The sequence below is a fragment of the Zootoca vivipara genome, chromosome 7 (genome assembly GCF_963506605.1).
Source record: "Zootoca vivipara chromosome 7, rZooViv1.1, whole genome shotgun sequence".
In the NCBI taxonomy this organism is placed as follows: Eukaryota; Metazoa; Chordata; class Lepidosauria; order Squamata; family Lacertidae; genus Zootoca; species Zootoca vivipara.
Window position 1 is genome coordinate 34,234,378 of NC_083282.1, and position 22,764 is coordinate 34,257,141.

General features: G+C 41.3%; 1 protein-coding gene across 1 annotated transcript in view; it reads right to left on the reverse strand.

Annotated features, from left to right (window-relative positions):
• Positions 1-22,223, reverse strand: part of PDE4B (phosphodiesterase 4B) — a 191,633-nt gene extending 169,410 nt beyond the window's left edge. Inside the window, exon 1 of the mRNA XM_035121992.2 lies at positions 21,973-22,223. Coding sequence (XP_034977883.1) covers positions 21,973-22,208 — 236 coding nt within the window. The 5' untranslated portion in view covers positions 22,209-22,223. The remainder of the gene's footprint in view (positions 1-21,972) is intronic.
• Between the last annotated feature and the right edge of the window lie 541 nt (positions 22,224-22,764).

Sequence of the window (22,764 nt, forward strand, 5' to 3'; positions counted from 1 at the left end):
ACAGCCCCTGGGAGTATGATCAGTGGCAGGAACAGCTCATTCTAAGGAAGGGATAGGTGCCTTAAATGACGATACCAGAACACACAAAGAAACAAGTTTGAATTCTCCAGTTGGGATAAGTATCCTGTCGCTTCTTGAGTAATACTCCTGTTCGATTGTCCTTCCCTCAAAACAGCTTCCATTCCATTTGAAAATGGAAGCTGCAATCAGGTGTGCACATAGAGTTCAGTGCAGGGAACCAAATCAGGTAATGGACACTGGGTGAAGACACCCCTGCCCCGCCCCCCTGGTGTGAACAGAAACATATAAACGCAACTTGAAACACAGCCGGGGTGGGGGGAGTGGGTGCAACCTTGCTGCATTTCCAGCCACTAATGTGTACATTGTCTATTATGGCTGTCAACCTGCTCCTTTTTGCTCTAGGCTCCTTTATGGGGCAAAATTCTGCCCACGGATTAAATTGCTAGGCAATGAGTTTACTCCCCCAGGCCCCACCCTCCTAGAAGAAGGAATAGGAAGGATAAAGAAAGGAGAGCCTATGCAAGGCCCACATCACCTGGGCCAATGGCCACCACTTCCTCAAAGTGGATCTAACTGCTGACAAGAATCTACCTGCTTCTGGGAATGAGATTGCCAATCAACTATTCTCCTAAAAAGAGAGAGGACAATGATGCGTAAACATACACAGAGAAATGCCAGCAGGGCTGCAGGCAAAAAGCATCCACTCTATTCTGTTGGACATCAATAATTCAATACTAAAGCAACTAACTCTTGCATCAAAATCTGTTCTTTACTGAAGTGCTCTGTCTCTAAACGCTAATATCAATACACAAAACTGAGATGTAGAAGATTCCAATGATGTTTGTTAATGGTTTAGAGTTTCACTGAATTTCGAGAGGGAGTAAAAGTCTATTGATTAATTACATTTCGTATTATGCATGATTGTTTCATATAAACAAGTTTCAGAATTAATGCATGTTACTGCAATCATCCATTCAGTACTATCACAGCTAACACTGAAAGCAAGAGTGAATCGTTTGAGCAGCTGGGCTCTTCAAAAGAAAGCAATATCTCTAAGAACTTTAATTGAGTAATAAGTCAATTATGCGACTCGGCTTGTAGAACTTCTAGTCTATGTTACAATGAAGACTACATCTGTTAATGTTTATATATTCCTTGTCAGTGGCCAAGAAAAAGAAAGGAAGATATCCTGTACATTATACAACCTGTTAGAGTATAACGACAACAACAGCCATCTTTCACTGTGAACATTGCAAAAAGACCCTCTAATAAGCCAACAAAAACATAGGCCCATTACCAACCAACTGATAAGTCCATTTTAAGCAGAGGGAGCCAGACTTCATACTGACTTATTACCCCATTAGCACACACACAAAAAGATGGGTTATCGCTTTTCCTGGCTGTTGATTAGCGAAATGGGCAAAGGTACAATGATGTTTGAACACAGCAGACCTACAAGTAATTGCATATAGAAAGCTCACCTCATTATAGTCACTTCCTCCCCAATTTCAGCTTATTTGATGATGTCGTCACTGAATAGGGCAGATATGATATATAAATATTTTACCACATGACCCTGGAACACATTTACTTTGTATGATATATGAATAAGCATTTCATAATTCAAGACTTTGTGTTATTGTCCCAACTCTATTCATTTTTTCATTGCCATGATCCTACACTTTGTCGAAGGGAAACTTCCCACTGGAGTAGAAATCATATATCGAACAGATGGAAAGCTCTTCAATCTGAGCAGGCTGAAAGCAAAGAGTAAGGTTACCGTAACTTCCATCATAGGGCTTCAGTATGCTGATGACAACATAGTGTGCACACACTCATGGGATGACCTCCAAACCATCCTAAAAATCTTCGCAGAAGCTTATGAAAAGCTTGTTCTATTGCTCAACATCCAAAAAAGCAAAATGCTGCACCGACAACTACAAAATAACCCCTCTGCAGTGCCACAAATCCAACTCAACGGTGTAACGTTGAAAAACGTCGATCACTTCTTCTACCTGGGCAGTTATCTTTCTACAAGGGCTGACATCGATGCCGAAATCCAGCACCGCCTGAGCTCTGTGAGTGCGACTTTCTCCCGATTGAAGTGCAGAGTGTTTGAGGACCAGGACATTTGCAGGGAAACCAAAATGCTTGTTTACAAAGCTATTGTACTACCAACCTTACTGTATGCTTATGAATGCCATCTCCAACTCCTTGAAATATTCCATAGTTGTCTCTATTTTTTTTTACACATCACTTGGGAAGACAGGCAAACTAATACCGGTGTACCAGTGTCAAAGCAATGATTCTTCAACATCAACTTTGTTGGACTTGTTCAGATGCCTGATTATCATCTGCCAAAGCAACTACTCTATTCTGAACTTAAAGCCTAATGCTGGTGGTCAAAAAAAGAGGTTTAAAGACTCTCTCAAGACAAATCTTAAAAAATGTAGTATAAACACCAACAATTGGGAAACACTTGCCTGCGAGCGCTCCAACTGGAGAACAACCTTTACCAAAGGTGCCATGGGCTTTGAAGACACTTGAACTCAGGACACAAGGGGGAAACGTGCTAAGAGGAAGGCCCTTTTGGCAAATCCACATCGTGATCAACTGCCTCCCGGAAACCAATGTCCCCACTGTGGAAGGACGTGTGGATCCAGAATTGGCCTCCACAGTCACTGACGGACTCATTGTTAAAACTGTGTTTATGGAAGACAATCTTACTTGACTACAAGTGATCGCCAAAGAAGAAGAATTCAAGACTTATCTACAGAAGGAATGTGCAAACAAAAAAGAACCCTTGTTTACTGACTTGCTTTGGGCATGCTTTTTTCATGCTAGAAACAAAATAGTATGAATTATTGAGATTAGCAGGCTCACCCACCTCATTAGACAGGCACATTGTGGGCATAATTTGGGGGGGCACGTATTAATCTCTTTAAGACTTTGATAAAGGTGAGAGAGAAAAAGAAGGTCATAGTGAGTTCCAGTAAATCACTTCATATTTAGTGTGAATTCTGCCTTGCCCAAACTCCAGAATTTGTTGACAACCTGCTGTAAACTAAGAAACTTGGTTCTGTTGGGATTCTTCACATACCTTGATCTGTGTTATTTGATTTTATTCTAAGAGTAGTATAAAGGGAGCAAAGAGAAACCCTCACCTCAAGCAGGCAGCTACTCCCTGACGCAGTTAATTCCAAACTCAAATACCGGAGCCAAGGTGAAATGCCATGTATGTTTTGGCATAATCTGGTCAAGAACCTCCTACCAGCAGTAAAACTGAGGACCAACAGCAAGCCTACCCACCCATAATTGGGGGGGGGGGAAGTATGTGGAATATTCAAACTATAGCAAACTATTTTTTGTCAAATTTTTCTGGGGGGAAACAGCTTTGGGGAAAAAATGGGGGGACTGCCCCCCATTTTTCTGGTTTTTTCCAGGCTTTCCCATCTCTAGGCAGTATCAGAAGCACCTGGACATTTTATCAAACTTCTACTTTACCATACCTAGGCAAATCTGGACTGAGATTTCTATTTAATAGGAAACTTCAAAAGCAGGTATGCAGATCCATTTTGTTTGTACTCTTTAAAAGCTCCATTCATAAGTAGATACCAGTAATCAACTCAGCTCTACTTTGGAATACGATATAGGTGCTAAGTTGTGAAAACTGTATGGTGCTCTTGTTTGTTGCCAGTATAGCTGTGGCCTCATCATGTAGCATGACCTGATCACATAGAGCAGGCACGTCCAACAGGTAGATCGTGATCTATAGGTAGATCACTGGATGTCTGGGGTAGATCACAGGTAGATCACTGGCTCCCCCAAAGAAGCTTAACAACTTTCAACTTCTACCTGAACCCCCCCCCCAAAAAAAACGGGGGTAGATCACTGCCAGTTTTTAATTCTGTGAATAGATCGCAGTCTCTTGGGAGTTGGCCACTCCTGACATAGAGCCTCAAACACCAATAGATGCTAGGACTATGTAAGTATACATTGTTAAGCATGTTAAAAGCTTTATCAGAAAATGGCCAAAACAAAGTTTTATTAGCATACTGAGAAGGTCAGGATTTTGCAAATATTATATAGATTTTCTTCAGGCCTTCCATGAAACACCTGGCATTTGGAAGGTTTTCTATATCTATCCTGTCTCAATCCTACCCAGTAGATGTAATTCTGACATCCAAACATATTAGATACATTTAGGAGAGGAATTGAAATTAATTGCTTCTGAAATGGACCTCTGGCATTTCTTTGTTCAATAGAACATTTTTTCCTTTATGTACACTCTTGTGGCTTCACACCATATGCTCAGTTAAAAATTAATCTTCCTTCTCTATCAGTTTCCCCCTCTATAACTAGGTAACAATTATCCCTAATTATCATAGCCACATCCTTTATTTTATTAGAACCAGATGCTACATAATTAATTTCCAAATCTATCCAGATCTTTAGTCTGTGATCTGTTAGTAGGCATTTCTTTGGCTAGAATAGAAAAGATTGCATTTATTTATGAATGAAAGCTTTCCCCAGATTTTATGGGATTAACTGACGATACCTGTGGCTTTTGTTTCCCCACCTCTGGGCACATTCATTAGAAATCTTACAATTAATATAATTAGCATTTGTTTCTTTTTCTATGAAGATAATAGTTTAAAGGGGGGAAAATAATGCCTCAATGCCTTTCACTAAAGGAGTGAAATCTAACAAATATATAGCTTGCATTGCATTGAAGATAACAGGTGAATAATATGCAGCAGGATTTCTTAGTAGGATTCTATCTCAGTTTGTCTCACAGCAAATCAGTGTGTGAAGGACAGGAAAACTGAGAAATGTTTAGTGTGGGAAAAGGCTTAAAGATATAATAATGGCTGAATTTTGAGTTATCAAGCATGGTATTCTGTTTCTACATGGATTTTTTTTTTTAAAAAAAAAGAAACAGCCTTCCCAGTAGCAGCCCTTCCCTGTACCCTCAAATGCTTCGAAGTAGAATCCCATGTGGTTTGTGAGGTTGCTGCCAAAAGGAAATCATGACACACACACCCCTTGCTGGTGTGTGTGTGTGTGTGTGTGAAAAAGCTGTCTGATAGCAATCTACTTACCTTTAATCCAAAGCTCCTACATTCTTCTCAGGGATGCCAAAAGCAAGTTTCCAACTATGGCAAGCTTGTTCCTGTGTTAGTTTATTCCAGCCTACTAGTATTGAGGGGGATTTTTTTAAAAAAGGAAAGCTACCTGACCAAAAAAATACAAACAATATTGTTTTCTCCACCCCACTCAGGCCAGCACAAGCCGGCACTGGACGGTCATTACCCCTGAACCCCACCAGTTATCTCTGTCAGTTAACATATACATTAAAAGTCAGATAACATTGAAAGCAATAGATTTATTTTTAAATTTAGACTTATTTCATTCTTGGTGCAATAAATCCCTTGCCATACTAGAAGCATCTTTTTTCATTACAGATGGTTTAGTGCATATATAATTATTTAAAGTAGTATTATTCATCTCTTCCTTCCCCATCTTTCTCTTTACTCTATCAAGAAGTAATATTTAGTTTTAGTGCTGTTATATGCTACCTATATATTATCATCAGATATACTGGTATGATATTGCTATAATTATGCTTTGGTGTCCCTCACCCCCCCCAATAAAACTTAAGAAACTTGGGAAATCCAGAGCTAAAGCCAACCAAAACCAGCAGCCTGTTGGTTCTCAAGTCATGAAGAACATCTGTTCCCATCAACTCAGAACAAAATAAACAGAGGAATTCACAGTGAATATTGGCATAAATAGTATCTACAGTTAAAGTATACAATTGAAACTTGCCAAGGATTTTAAGAAAGTGGGGCCTGGAACAAAATATTGCAGCGTAGGAATGGGTCCTGCCTAGTGTTCCAGCCAGCCACGTCTTTTCATTCCATTCCATGCCATGCTCTCTCTCCCCCTGCCTGTTTTACCATTCCTCCATGGGAGCTTAGCATAGAATGGGGCTCATATATACAAGTTAAGGCACAGCCCATGTGTGAGTTTCCTGTGAATAATGCTGCTTGCCTGCAGTGCTGGTTTCTTGAAGCAGAAGGCTGACACAAACATCATAACAATGACCTTGGGCTACAAGTAAGAAACCTGTCAAGTTGAACGGGGAACTATGGCAGCCTGGACAGACAGGGAGAGATGTTTTATTCAACTTTTGATACCCTCTTTCTTGCACAGTCTCACAAATGGCTACTGTGAAATAATAATAAAAAATAGAATAGGGAATCCAAAGCCAGCTACTTGGATATTGTGTTTAGAGATATTGTGTTTAGAGACACATAGTGGAAAAGAGTCAAAATTCAGCCAAGAAAACTTGCATTAGTATAACCTCAGAAGAGGTAAAGTCAGTGATGTCCAGGGGATTATCTCTCTCTGTATACAAAAAGTGATTATGAGAATAGCAGCACAGAGCCCAAACATGGCAAATCCATCCGCCCAGCTCAGTTCTAGCAGTTTAGCAAAGGATTACCTGAAATAATGGGGTTTTTTTTAAAAAAAAAAAACCAAGCTTGCAAGAAATACAAAAAGGTTAATTAGATATTTTCAAGGAGGGAGGGAAACATGTGCCAATAATAAAGGAAAACAAGATGAAAAATCTTGGGAGGTATGTGAAACTTATACATGCATAGAATTGTAGAGCTGTAGAGTTGGGACTACGAGAGTCATCTAGTCCAACGTGGGGCTCAAACCCACGACCCTGAGATTAAGAGTCTCATGATCTAACAACCTTGCTTATATTGGGGGGGGGGAGCCAGCTTTGAATCATGCAAAACTGAGGTTTCAGGCAAAATCAACATGCAATAATAATGTACAGTATATAATGTGCAGTTGAAAACAAGATTAGCAATTTGCAATATTTTAACAGAAAAATGCAGTTTACATTATCTGTTAGTGCTCCTTGTAAGCAGTTGGAAGCATGGGTTGGGACCTGAGAACCATGGAATACTGAGGCAGATCCCAAAGACACCTAGGCAGAATTCTGGAAGTGAGAATACCTGAACTTATCACAGAAGAAACAAAATAAAAAAATTCCTTCCAGGAGCGCCTTAGAGACCAACTAAGTTTGTCATTGGTATGAGCTTTCGTGTGCATTTCGTGTTTCAGTGTATCTGAAGAAGTGTGCATGCACACGAAAGTTCATACCAATGACAAACTTAGTTGGTCTCTAAGGTGCTCCTGGAAGGAATTTTTTAGTTTTGTTTCGACTATGGCAGACCAACACAGCTACCTTCCTGTAACTATCAGTAGAACTATCATAGAAGAGTAAATCCAAAGGAAGCAAGTCCATCCCAGGCCCAGATAAAAATCCAAAGGGGAGAGGGGAGCAGAAAGCAAAAAAAAAAAAAAAACAAATAAAAAATCCTTGGACTAAGAAATCAAAGATCCAGAAAACAGAACCACCAAGGACACAATCTAGTTGTTATTAGAGTTGGATGAGGGGGGAAAAGATTCATTTCTAAAAAGGGGAAGGGGTGAGAGACAAATTTAAAGCCGACTCTATCAAATTCACACTTTTCAAAACAATGTGAACCAAGATGCAACCATTCAAAATTCACACATATCCAAATAACATACAAAGATGCATTCTATCAGGGAAAATTTTCTTGCAGAAATGTACACATTAGTCAAAGCTGCATATTAAAATGTGTTTCCTCACCAGGATTTTTGAAAATAAATAAATATATTGCAAATTGCTGCAAAGTGTGTATAACTGAATCTAAGATCGGAACAATGAAAAATGGAGAGAACGGAAAAGGACAGATTCTTCCATCTACCACTGTTACCCAGGCAAATATCTAGGCCTGATCTTAGAAACATTTACAGTGGTACCTCGGTTTAAGTACACAATTGGTTCCGGAAGTCTGTACTTAACCTGAAGCGTACTTAACCTGAAGCAAACTTTCCCATTCAAAGTAATGGAAAGTGGATTAATCCATTCCAGATGAGTCCGCGGAGTACTTAAACTGAAAGTACTCAAACCGAAGCGTACTTAAACCGAGGTATGACTGTATAGTTGGGCCATGGCAGAGATAACCAATCAGCCATAGTGTGAGAGGCTGGGCTGGGGGATAGAACCAGGGAAGACAATACTGTCCCCTTTTCCTTCACCCTCCAGCCTTCTGCCCCCTGATCTTTTGGACTACCATTTCCACTGGCAGAGGCTGATGGGAGTTGTAGTCTAAAACACCAGGTTGGGGGAGGCTGTTCTGTGCCACATCACAACCCTCCCTCATGCAGCATACATCAAATGTATTTTATCACCCTCAGTTACTAAACAACTGTGGTTTTATTCTCAGTTACTCTCTTTCAGCTTAGTCACTCCTATTCTCATTTATTATCTTCTTGCATGATTAAGTGTGGTGACTGACCTTTAGGGAATTTTGATGGGTCTCTTTTGTATGCCAGCATAACTGTGGAATGGTTTTAATTATGGTACAATCATGATGCAACTGTGTAAGGAGCAAGCACTTCATTCAATATTTTATAATGTTCTGTGTTAATAAAAATGTGAAGTAAGAGTAGATTTGCAATTCATTAGTCTTTTCAGCTTAAACAAACTACAGAGGAAATACTACAGTGAAAATATACTACTTATCAAAAACAGCATAAAAGGTTTTTTTTAAAAAAAGGATTAAGTGGGTTCTTAATGTTTTAAATAAAATAAACTTAGCTGAATTGCAATGTGCAATTCTCCAGTGATACATCTTGGGAACATTTTGCTAAACTTAGTGTTCCTAGTCCTAACAAATTCAGAGATTCATAATAAGACACAATTCAGAATCTTTTAAGAGATCTCAGGTTTGTATTTTTTAAACAAACAAACACTGGCCTTATCTCATTGCATAGATTTCCCCACAGTGTGTAGGAAGAGCATATCAAAACAGTGTTTGATCTTCCTCTGAACCAGGTTTATGCACAGTTCTTATGGGAACATACTCCTGAACATTTGCTCCTGAAAAATGTCTACAGAGAAGTCTAGTACTTCTTCCTGGGTTCATATGATCATAGCTCCGCTTTAGGCTAAAATGCCACAGTTTTACAACCCAAAGAGACTCAAGACAAAGCAATGCCGGCACCTAAGAATAACAGTCTCCAAAGAAGTTCTCTTAGAGCGAGGATTCCCCAGAGGTAACTTCCCTTCCCTCTCCTCTCCCTGTGCAGCCCCTCCAAGTGTCCCTATTTTCCAGGTTTCTGATTTGATCCCGGAATGTCCCATTTTTCCTTAGAATGTCCCTATTTTCATTGGAGAAATGTTGGAGGGTGTGGTAGGATGTCCCAATTTTCATTGGAGAAATGTTGAAGGGTATGGAGTTATCCGATTCCTGTGCAGTGTCTGAAGGTACTCCTGTATAGGGAAGGTTTTTTTTAATGTTTAATGTTTTATTATGTTTCTATATATGTTGGAAGCTGCCCAGAATGGTTGGGGCAACCCAGTAAGATGTGTGGGGTATAAATAGTAAAATCATCATTATGGAATAGGACATCCCTAGATTCATCGGATAAATGTTGGAGGATATGCCTGTGTATCCTCTCAAAGTCTACGCCAGAAGGTTGAAGGACCTCCTGAACAGGGCTTTTTTATTACCGTATTATTGCCAAGCGTATAAAGCTGAATGCACGTAAGTTAAATGCTTGTAAGTTATGAGTTACCTGTATACAGGTTTTTTCCTGTTTTCAGAAAGCTTCCAGAGGATTTCAGATTGAATGTCTATGTGAAGGAACAGCATTATTGAAATCCTGAACATATCTAAGCTTATTATCTCTGCAAAATAAAAAATAATATATGCAGTGTATTATTTGCTGCCAGAAATGCCATTTTAACTTTGCATCACTATCAGCAAAGTCCAGGAAGATGACTAAAGCGAGATTTTAATTTGTTCATGAGGATTATCCACCACCACTTGTTTATGGATTACAATTACAAGGAAATCAGTTTACATCACAGAAGACTTAGAGTTAACACACACACAAATCTGCATTCCTTCTCAAGAAACATTTTTTAAGTTAATTACCACTATGCGGTTATTCTTGCAATATTGGTTTCCGTCATGTAGTAATTGTAAGATTGAATTTTGAAAATATATCAAGCAAAATTCTCTATTTTAGAGCCACCTACAGCAATTAAATATCTGCACTAATGAGCATCAGAGCTTAGACGCTGTAGTGAAAAGCTGAATGCAAGGCATGGTTTGATAAAGATGCTTTGACTATTATCCAGCAAAGTATCCCTAGGTGCTGTCTAGTACTCAGCATGTAAGTCTGACCCATTTATCCACATGCCTAAATAAGGATCTGACACTTAACTTGTACTGAATTTTAAGAGGTCACAATTTGCTCATTTTTTCCGCACTCTGTGAAGCTTTGGTACTACCAACAAACTACCAATGGGAGGGTTTTCAACCGAAGCACAATGGCACACCTTCCACAGAATTTATTAGCTTACTGAACGACTTACTGAACAAATATATTCTATTCTTAAGGACACAATCTGTATAACAGTTTTGAGAACAAGGGCATGTAAAGGAAAGGCCTGCGTCCCTGAACAGTCTTCCTCTCATAATTTTCCAAAATCAGAGTTTATACATAATCTAAAACAGAGGTGGGGAACCTCAGGCCTCTCTGTCCCACGGGACTCACCCACAACCTTCCCTGGCCTTGCTTCACAACCTCCTTTTGTGGTGTGTTTCTTTTTGTTTTTTGCCTAGATGGAATGTGCCTCTTGAACTCTTAATAATGTCTCTTGCTTGTCTGGATGGGGGATATGGAAGGGTTTGTGTAGAAGCTACTTTACAGTAAAGGTAAAGGGACCCCTGACCATTAGGTCCAGTCGCGACCGACTCTGGGGTTGCGCGCTCAACAGTACAAAGGTCAAATTTACATTCATTTCTCTGCCCACTTTTGCCTCTGATCCCACCCATCACTGCCCCCCCCCCCAAGGCTGCCCAAAAAAGGAATATGGCCTTTAGGCTTAAAAATGTTCCCCATCCATCTTCGAATCTAAGGCAATGTAAAGTTCATTTCAAGGAGTTAAGATTAATGGGTAGCAATATGCAAGGGTTATTAGGAACACATTTTCAAATAGTACTTTTCTTTGTTTTAAATGTGTTAAAAATTGTATGCTATGATTTGTGGTTTTGTGCATGCATTGGGATTTAATTGTTTTCCCCTCCAGTGGCATTTTCATGGCGTCGTAGAATGCCAGTCTGAAGAGTCCCTCAACATTAGTGAGTAGCTTTTCAGGGACATCAGGATGATGGCAGTAGAAAGCAGGAACTGAAATGCATTCAGGCAACCATGATAGACTGCACACAGTCTTTTGGTTCCCAGCATAGATCTTTGTCAGGATGCTGTCAGCAGCTCCCAGCTGGTTGCCCAGGAAAGTATAAAGACAAGGATAAGTTTCTTACCGTCCTTTTGTATTTCAATAAAACCCAGTCTCTTGGATAAGGGTGTTGCATCAACGCCTCCAGGGAACTGGGTGGGTCCATTCTTGCCAACTCATCCAGCAGGGTTTCACTGCAAAGTGAACAGCCATCAAGGCTTCCTGATTCCATGCTAGCTCCTGTGACAGCAAACTGAACTCTGTACTGCACTCAATAATTGAGTAAGGAAAACACTGGAGCCTAATCTGAACAGTAGATTGCTTGGTATCTCATCCGTAATTTCCACACTGTGGCTCCAGACCAAATCTATCAGGAGAGCTATGGCCTGGCCAGGATGCAGGTCTATTATACCTTCTGGGGTTGACGAGGCATGTGAGCTTCACCTGTCCTGAGCTTTCTCCAGCTGAGGAATCACACACACCCTCTCCAAGCTAACGAGCCCCACCTGGGCTATGGGTCCTTGCCTGCCTACCCTCAGAACTGACAGCTGTAAGTTCTGGAATCCTGAGATCAGGGGTGGTATGTCCTATTTTGTCACTTTATTGTCTTGCTTTGGAATCAGAATGATTTTCTGATTCATCTGTCTGTTCGCTGTCAATTGTGCACAGTTGATATAAAAAGGAGTACAAGTGGGGTATGCAATAAAATGTTGCAGTGTGGATCACTCCTGTTCAGGGTTCCAGAAAGGCATGCTCCTTTTCAGGCTATTCCATTCATTGACCATTTCCATACTTTTCTCCCACTCGAATAAACAGCATCTTATGCCCACCAAACAAGATAAGGTTGTTTGGAGTTCAGTGTATCTTGTTTTTGTAAAAATGTATTTCTGTCACGGTCCGGTCGGCGGGCGTCAGGACCAGAGGCAAGATGGTGGTGAAGAAGCAGGGTCGAAGGCAGAGGCGAAGGTCCACGGGGCACGAAGCAAGGCGAAGGCAAAGCGAGGGTCCAGGAACAAGAAGCAAGGCGAAGGTCCACGGGGCAAGAGCAAGGCGAAGCAGGGGACCAAGAAGCACGGCAGCAACAAGGCAAGGGTCCAAGGAACAGGAGGCCAGATGCAACCAGGCAGGGATAGCGTTGCTGTGGGAAATGCTGGGCTTTTATCCCTCCCAGCTCCTGCCACCAGGTGCAGTGAGATCTCAAGTGGCCTCACCTGGGTGATTACTCCTTGCCTCTCCAGCACAAGCTGAGGACTTCACCTGTGTGGCCACGCCTTGCTTCTCCAGCACAAGTTGAGGCATGCCCCAGTCCTGCAAAGCACTACAGGCCCCAGAGCCTGACTCCTGCCCATACTCCTGACAATTTCTTGGGACTCCGAGACTGCTGATATCTCCCTCGTGTGTGCAGGGCCGTCCCCAGGCCCGGGCTGGGTGGTGCAAGGGCGCCTGGCCATCAGGGGCGCAGAAGGGGCGCCGAACGCTGGTGTCTGCCTCCGCGCACCTCTCCGGAGGCATGCGGGGAGCGCGACCCTGGGGCCGCCTCTGCCGTGCCTCTGTCTCAGCTGTTGAGCGGCTTCAGGCCACTCTCCAGAGGCGCGTGGGGAGCGCTGGCCTGGAGCCGCCTGAACAGCTGAGAGGTGCAGCGCGACGGCCCCAGGTTCGCGCTCCCCACGTGGCTCCGGAGCTTCGCATGGGGAGCGGGAGCCTGGGGCCACCTCCTCTGAACAGCTGGGAGGCACGGCGCGTGCTCCCCGCACGCCTCCGGAGCTTCGCACAAGGAGCGGGATCCTGGGGCCTCCTCCTCTGCGCCTCTCAGTTTTTGAGCGGCTTCAGGCCACTCTCCGGAGGCACGCAGGGAGCACGAGCCTGGGGTTGCCTCCTCCGCGCCTCTCAGCTCCCCGTGCGCCCCTCCTGCCCGCCTCACTCACGTGGGGCGCCAAAGGGATCTTGGCACCAGGGCGCCAGATATGGTTAAGACGGCACTGCGTGTGTGTGCGTAAATGGCTCCGTTTTGGCTGGATAAAGATCCACAGTTAGAAAATGAATCTCATAACAGTAATCCTATTCAGGCATTTTCCATACATAGAACATACAGCTGCAAAAGGAAATCACTGGGACTGTGCCAGTTGATTTTCTCCCGACTTCTTGCAGGGCACACACAAGAGGCTGAAGGCAGGACTGTCAGCATGGTTCTTCTGCCTTCTTCTCCATGCATAGGTTCTACATCTGGACAATGCCTGAACAGGGCTCATGTCAAGGAGGCTTGAGACTTGTCTAAATGGTCTATAAATTCACATTCTGTAGACAGTACTGATCCAAGCATTAAATTTCAAAGAATTTCTTTTATAAATAGCGACTAATTTAGAGATGAATTAAATGGATTTTGTATCAGCAGCACTTTAGCAGCATTTATTTTGAAATTTAGGAAATGAATATTATACGGTAACAGCATTCTAAGGATACTTGAATGAAAAGGTGTTGAAGACCTCTTCAAGACAAGCACTATCACATTCTATTTATTCCTGAACATCCTTCACCTACTTTTCAAACTGATTCCTTTTTACTGAAGCCCTAAGCTTACCTTTAATTGCATCTACAATTACTCTGTGATACAACAGCTTTCAATAGACAAGTTATAGAAATACGCAGCTATGCAAAATTCAGCCGCAATAGGAAAATTGAAAGCATCCATGTTTATGAGCACCCATGTTTGGAGGCATGAGTCTCTGAATGTCAAACACTGAATACAAACAATACAAACAGGGTTATTACCTCCACTCCCTGTTTGGATAGTTCCCTGCCCCTTCTGCCTTTCAGCTGTTGGAAACAGGGTGCTTGAATTATTTATTTATTTTAGGCATTTATAGACAACCCTTCACTAATATTTCTCCCGGGACCCTTCATAGTGCAGAACAGCAGCAAACAGCAAGGTATACGAAACAAAATAATTAAAATCGACAAACACAATTAAACGTCCATTAAAGCAGTGGAGTGGAAACTTCATTTCCGGTCTTTAAAATACAGCATACTTCCAATACTTAAAATACAAAACCATTAAAATGGCCGGGAGAACGAAAATATCTTAACCTGACAGATACCTAAAGGGTAACAGAGCAAGCACAGGTGAGGCTGTTTGGGAATGGACTTCCATGACTGGGGCACCAGAGATGAGGAGCCCCTCTCCTTCAGACCTTGCTTTGACAACATGAGATTGCTCCTAAGTTCTTAAATCAAAACTAGCTTCTATTTTTGTGCTTCACTTTTTGTGCAACACTTTTAAGCAGGAAGGCATAATGTTCAGAAAAATGCTCGTATTTCCAGTGTCCAGCTCCATTCATACTCAGTGACAGCAGAAGAACAGTGGAGAAAACTCTTCCTTTAGACGTTTTAACTGGAATAACTGTCACAGGCAGGCAAACAAATCGTATAGCACAGCTTCCAAAACCAACAGGATACTGCTATCCTTGCACATGTCCCTTTGCAAAGAAACTATCCTTATAGGCTTTATGTCAACAGGATCTGGTATCCGAGCAGGAGATCCAACTTAATTCTGCCTTAGGCTGCAATCCTAAGCACATCGATACCAAGCATTAAGTCCCATTGAGGTATAGAGAGCTGACCCAGTCTCAAGTCTTAAGTCTCAAGAGAGGTCAGGCATGAAAAATAATAGATTTGAGTGGGAGTCATATGCTGAATGAAATAGATTTGAGTGGGAGTCATATGCTGAATGAAAAACTAATGAAAAACGTAAGACTAACCATATTTCATTAAACCTAGTAATTTCTTAAATACTTTGAGCATAAGCAACTAATGAAAGCATATAGGCTGTTTGTAATTTGACTTAGACTATTGCTCTTTCTTGGGTTCCATGATCACTGCAGATGGTGACAGCAGTCACAAAATTAAAAGACGCCTGCTTCTTGGGAGAAAAGCAATGACAAACCTAGACAGCATCTTAAAAAGCAGAGACATTACGTTGCCAACAAAGGTCCGTATAGTTGAAGCTATGGTTTTCCCAGTAGAGATGTATGGAAGTGAGAGCTGGACCATAAAGAAAGCTGATCGCCAAAGAATTGATGCTTTTGAATTATGGTGCTGGAGGAGACTCTTGAGAGTCCCATGGACTGCAAGAAGATCAAACCTATCCATTCTGAAGGAAATCAGCCCTGAGTGCTCACTGGAAGGACAGATCCTGAAGCTGAGGCTCCAATACTTTACTTTGGCCACCTCATGAGAAGAGAAGACTCCCTGGAAAAGACCCTGATGTTGGGAAAGATTGAGGGCACAAGGAGAAGGGGATGACAGAGGACGAGATGGTTGGACAGTGTTCTCGAAGCCACCAACATGAGTCTGACCAAACTGCGGGAGGCAGTGGAAGAGAGGAGTGCCTGGAGTGCTCTGGTCCATGGGGTCATGAAGAGTCGGACACGACTAAATGACTAAACAACAACAATTGCTCTTCAGAACAAAGCAGCATGAAGTTTTGAATGAAGACTGTACTTTACTGGGGTGGGTAAGGAATAAAGATAAAACAACCAGTCTGGAAGTCTCTTTTCTTAGCAGCTTTGCATAGATGATCAGTTTCAGAGAAGTGGAATTGTCATTGCCCACTCTGAACGCATTCATGGTCTCTGGTCAAACCAGGTCCACAAATGATTTAAGCGCTACTAGTGAAATGTTTGATCTAACTTCTAGCACAATGGTTTCCAAAGGGTGTGATGTGCCACACTGGTGTGACAGGAGAGGATAGCAAGTGTGGTGGAAATATTCAAGGTAATCAAAGAAACATTTAAACATCTCAGTGTAGTGTAGTGTAGTGTAGTGTAGTGTAGTGTAGTGTCGTGTCAGTTTTATGATTATGATTATGATTATTTGCAGAATTTGGATAGATAAATTTTCAAGATGAGAGCAAGAGCTTCATGTGATACTGAGGACAGCCCTAGTTGCAATCCAGAAAACGCTGGAGAACACTATTCAGAATGCTGGAGAACACTATTCAATTTGAGACCAGCAACAGGCCCAAGCAACACTGTCAACTCTTACAAATATGAAAGTTCAGAAAATGAAAGACTTATTTGTGTAGATGAGATGAGAGGAGAGTTTGTTTTTCTCAAATTAGACCTAATATATATGAGATTACCCAGCAAAAGCTCACACTGCTCATTGAGCTTGTATACATATTTAAGGTACATATGGAAGAGGCTAATTTATCACTATATTTTGGGAATGATTCCTGCTCTTATGTATCTGCATCGTTTCATACTTTCTGGATGTCCCCCGATCGTATTATAAAGTAGTTGTGTTCTATGTTATAAATCAAGCACTGCCAGGAGTTGCTTCTTTTTGTTTTCCAATGAATTTCTTATCATTCTAGCAGCACTAGTAGTTTGATTTTTGGGGGTTTTCGACCCACACAAAATGACCACTTTGTCTTGCTATAAACCTCATGACAGCAAGCAATAAAGTAAAGCAAAGCAAAGCAAAGCAATTATTGTTGCAGCACACCTGGATATAAATTTGAGCAGCCGAAAGAACACAGCCTAGCTTAAAGGATTTTGATGCTTTGTGGAATAGGTATACAGATCTACAAAGATATTCCTCCCCCTCGCACCGTATTCTCACAGCTGCCCCAACACTGATACAGTATATTGATATATTTTAATGGGTATATGCACATATATGATTGGCACATCAACCATACCCCATTACTACTAACGTCCTGACATATTTCTCCAGATTTCAAAAAAGAGAAAAAGAAAAAGGGGGTTCAAATAATAAATGCATTGCCATGAGTCCACTGCATTTCAATATAAGTAATTATTTACATTGTTAATAAAAAATGGAACACGGGGGAACCTTGGAGGGGGGAGACAGTTATTCTGTTAAAGGCAACCAACATTCCAATAAATGACAAGCAACTGTAGGCAGATCATTTCATCTGATGTTCTTCTATCTCTTGCCGTGTTACATAACAAAGCCTGAGATGACTCAGTATTATCTATTGCTTTTTAGTTGAATGTACTATTGGCAGTCATGGGACATGGTTGGTGCTGTGGGTTAAACCACAGAGCCTAGGGCTTGCCTATCAGAAGGTCAGCAGTTCGAATCCCCACGATGGGGTGAGTTCCCATTGTTCGGTCCCTGCTCCTGCCCACCTAGCAGTTCAAAAGCACGTCAAAGTGCAAGTAGATAAATAGGTACCACTCTGGCAGGAAGCTAAACGGCGTTTCCGTGCGCTGCTCTGGTTCGCCAGAAGCGGCTTAGTCATGCTGGCCACATGACCCGGAAACTGTACGTCGGCTCCGCCGGCCAGTAAAGCTAGATGAGCGCCAGAACCCTAGAGTCGTCCACGACTGGATCTAACTGTCAGGGGTCCCTTTACCTTTACTATTGGCAGTATGGGCTGTTTCTGAGAGTGGAAGTGGAAGCTGGCTCACAATATTCACACCTTCACTTGGCTTCCCTTTAGTTAGTGTGGAGATCCTAGTTCTGTGCAAAGAAAAACTTCTCAGGAAAGTGGTTTGTTTTGTAATACGTTCAAGCATTATGGATTGGGCAAATCTGTAGTCTAAGCCAGGGAATGACGAACTTTGGCAACATCAGTATGTATCACTTAGTTTCTCCCAAACGAACCTGCTATATTTTAAGGTTCCCTTCAAATGAGATACTTTAAGCTCACAATGGCTATAAAGCAAAGGCTCTTCTTGACTGTGGTAACCCATCTGTTGGATGTCTTCCTCAGGGAAGCTCACCTCATGTATTTTAAAACCTTATTTTGCCAGAACTTTTAAAACCTCGGGGACCTGAATCTGGCTTTGTTTTATTTTACTGCTATAATTTTTAATGTTTTGCTTCCACTGTTTCTGCTACTATTGTTGTGATTACTTGAATTTATTGTTTCAATACTTTATATTAAAACTTTTCTGCTCTTATACAGTACAGTCCTCGGATCATTAGAGCTGAAAGACATTGTAAAAATAAAACACTGAAAGCCATGTTAGAGGCTGATGCAGCCATGAGGCTGAAATTTAATGTAAAAATCTGGATTCTTGTGATTCTACATGCTTCACAAAACAACTTCCAAACCATTTGTTCTAGTGGGTGAGTAGATAGAATTCTCTTATTTGCAATACAAGTAGTACTACAGATTGTTTGGCAGATTAATAAATGTCATCATTTGTGTACATACAAATTCAGTGTTCACTAGGCTTGCAATGAATGCTCATACTATCAAAATACAGCAACCGTACTAATTAACCATCAAGCAAGACACTCAGACCCATCCAAAATGAAAGACAAAAACAAAGCATTTGTCCATTTTAAAAGGTATTATGTTATGTTCTGAATGTCTGCCTCTGAAAGCAGGGACAAGGATAATGTAATTTGCAAGTACACAATTTACACATGTTTACATTCTCCTCTCACAATATAAACACATGTAAAACAAAAAAGGCATTTAAGTGTTTAAAGTTACTGCCATCTCTTTATAAAGCAGCTACAAACCTGCATAAGCACACTCCTGAGTAATTATCAGGAGGTTAATGGAAATGTTTCTGTGAAAGCTATTGCAGCGCTACAGCTTATGCAACATTAAAATATGCCATCAACTATAACCAAAGCCCTTTAAGTAGCCAAAAGAAGCAGCAGGAAACAGTTGGGCAGTCCAGAATAAGAAATAAGTTTATTAACAAATCTATTCATCCAGTAGTTTAGGACCACATTTTAAGAGCAAGAAAAGTAACTCATATCATTAAATATTAGGTTCAACACAGCTTCCTACCCTGGCCCATGTGTAAAAGGCAGTGCACATAAGCCTCACTGCACACAACCAGACCTGAGGCTTGGTATGTGGGAGCCTGTACCTGCACCAAGTCTCTTGAACTATACCATGGCTGCCCCAGTCACAGAACTCCATAGAAGGCATGCCATACCCGGAAAGCATCCAGATGTTTGCCTTCTGTTAGCCTGCATACATAAGCTGCTCTGCTTGGACCCCACAAAGGATATGGACAGAAAAAGGGTTGCACATGGGGGATCACAGCAACAGCAGAGAGGCAAGTATTCCACCTTTATTGAGGTTCTTCTGCTTAGGAGGCTGCACCACAGAAACTGGAGAGGAACCTGAAATGGCTTCATAGGTCTTGCAACAACACAGCAACAACACAGCAGTTGCCAGCGCCCAACAACCTAATCATGACAACCTCCCATAGCAAATGAAGATTGGTTCATAGGTATAAGTAATGCAAAAGACCAATGCAAGTATAAGTAATGCAAAAGACCAATGCAAGTATAAGTAATGCAAAAGACCAATGCAAAATGCAACCCACTTTGCATTTGTTCGTACAAAGCCAGCAGGACAGGGGCTTTACAAACATCCTTCAGACGAGAGAGGTCCACAACTGCCATAGGGCTGCATAGAGTTCTGTAGGGCTGCTTACCGCAAAACAGGTCATACTCCCTGAAGGAAGGTCATTTTGATTCCTCATGAGATGAAATCCTCAAAAGAGTTGTGTCAGAGAGTAACTGCTGCGTGGGCTCATATGGAAGGAAACCTCTCATGAGGTAGTCAAGACTTTAGAGCCTTTGGGGCTTCAAAGTTAAGGACTAGCACTATGAATTATGCGCTGTGAGTCTTGGTCTATACTGGATACAAGAGCTGTGTCGGCACATCTTGCACTAGCTAAAGTTTCAGAACTGTCTTCAAGGGCATTTTCACATAAAGTAGGTTACCACCGTCTTACCACTGTCTCACATAGAAACCACCAAAACTTTAATGACAGCAGCCTGGTCTCTATTTTCCAGCACCAGGCATAGCCAGTGAATCAACCAGAACCAATGGAAAGTGCTCTTGGCACAGCTGTCACCTGGGGTTCCAACAACAAGACTGGTCAAGCAGCGTTGTTTCTCATTGTCATTACAATGCAACTGTGCCCTCTTTGTGGCCAATATATTGGATGTAATGAAAATAAGGAACACTCCCAGGTGCTCTACTACTTCTGCCAGATACAGAGAGATGAAGAGTGTACCATCTTTATTTTTATCACTCTGTTGCTGTTTAACAATCTGAAGAGAAAACAAGTGGAAATCTTTCCCCAGAATCTATCTACAGTGCTATTAAATGCCCAGCTGCCCATATATCTGCTGACGTATTTGACTGACCTCTTTCTCATCATCCTTCCAATAACCCATTTGTACTGTGTCTAAGCCGGATAGTGTCTTCAGACCAAGTGAAACAAACCATACTCCAGTTGCAGCACTGGCAAACGGATAGCTAAGATATTAGGACAGTGAAATATACAGAACTGACTCGTGCGGTTAACTTCGAACCATGAGAAAATTGAATTCTATGACATTTCTTTTGGGTATGGTAAGCCCCATAGAAGGATACATTCCAAAATAATTTGATTTATAATAACATGCTGCCTGAAATGTACTCCCATTGCTTTTCCCTATGATATATTCTATTATGAATATTTGGCTTCAATCTGTGGTCATGTGGCATTAGGCTTCCTTCTCCCAATGTACTTGTATTGGTCAATATTCAAAACAGCTGCTACAGCTGTTCATTTGCTATAAACAAATACCAAAAAAGAGAAGGAAAGCTCTTTTTAGAAAGTTATTGGTTTAATGTATCAGTAAGTATTTTCCTAACACAAATATAAACTAAAATATTTTAAATGATTTTTCCTGCATTGTAAGTAGATGAAATTATCAAAGGGAAAAGGTCTACCGGTATTTCATAGATGTATACATACTTACATAGTACATACAATTTTCTGTCACCACCTAGCCCTCATCCCGCCTTAGTTTATAAATTAGATATCAACAAATATGTTTATAAACATGAGAAATGTTTTTTTAAAAAAATAAATCACACAATCAAGTTACAACATACTTGGGAATGTTAATCAGACGTATACCTAAAAATGCGGGAACTAGGTGCATATCCATGAAACATATCCAGAGTTCATGTCAGGAAGAGAAATGAAAAGCCACAGCACAGATTAATCAAATCTAATCAGGTTTCTAATCCTTTATTATTTTCTATACCATGATCAACAGAACAATTTCCTACTTATTTTCTGTGATAACAAATTCCAGCTCAGAGCGTCAGCTACATCAACACACAAAAGGCTGCAAAACCAAAAACTGTCAGTTTAAGAAATCTGGCTGCCAGCTAGACCTTTCTTGAAGATGCTTTGTGAGAGGGAGCTTTTTGCCCTACAGTCAAATGACAGTCATGTCAAAATTCTAGCACATCACCGTCTTTTACACTGGATCATAGGGTTCCAAAAACAATCCATTGCAGGGTAAGATTCTCAACACTGGGGCAGACTGCTTAGAAAAGATATATTTTGAAAGTCACATTTAGCAAAGCTTAACTAGAATCATCATGAGCAACATACAGTATTATTTACTTTGAAAAAACATGATGTGAAGGACAGTTGCAGAAATAATGTGAATATACATAAATTGACTATTGCAGCAGGTACTGTAAACAGATAACAGGCTTTCTTTAAAAAAAGAAGAAGTGTAGAAAGCAAAGCCACAAACACTCTTTTGAATAGATATTAATATCAAGGTAGCCTTACCACGTATGTGCCACTGTAAAACGTCGCCGTTGACGGATGCTTTTATTCACCAGCAACTTTCTGAAAAAGCATGGAGAGTTCCTTGGAGAGCTGCGGGGGGAGATTTTTGGAGAGGTGGGTCTGTTCCCCGGCACTCTGGGAAGCTCGAGTTCCAAATGCATTTGTTCTTTGAAAGTCTTTATGTAAATCTCCGTCTCTGGAGCAGCAAGTTCCTTAGAAGAATCTTTTGCTGTCATAGCTTGGATGTTGTGTTAGCTTTCACCATTCAGAAAACACAACAATAGCACAGCCCAGAGACATTGCTGCAGATTCAAATGCTGATAAATCGAGAACCTCCGTGCCAGTCATTCAGCCAGCTGAGGTCTGAATGAAAAGGCTGCCAAAAGCAACAGCAGCATAATCGAAGAACAGATAAGTCAATCCCTTCAGAAAGGAGCTTGATCAGTCCTGGCTTTCCCTCTGAAAATGCGCCAGAGTGCTTTCTGTGTCAGTAGCCTCCTTGTGGATGTGGTTTGTCTGCAAGCTGCATGGTGTGACACTCGCTGAATTCATTCAGCTGCATATACCAGCTCATGAAAAATACATAAGGACTCCCCATCAGTCCCTTCCCACATTATCTTAGGTTTAAAATACCTGATCAACACAAACTTTGCTTCCCTCCCCCCATTTCTGAAAAATGACACAGTTTATTTTCCTGTTTGTTACAGGGTGGCTGTTTGAAATCCAGCATGTTTTATTTTAAAGGGTTTTCATTCAGAATTATTTGCTCACAGCCCACACGGCAGTTGCTCC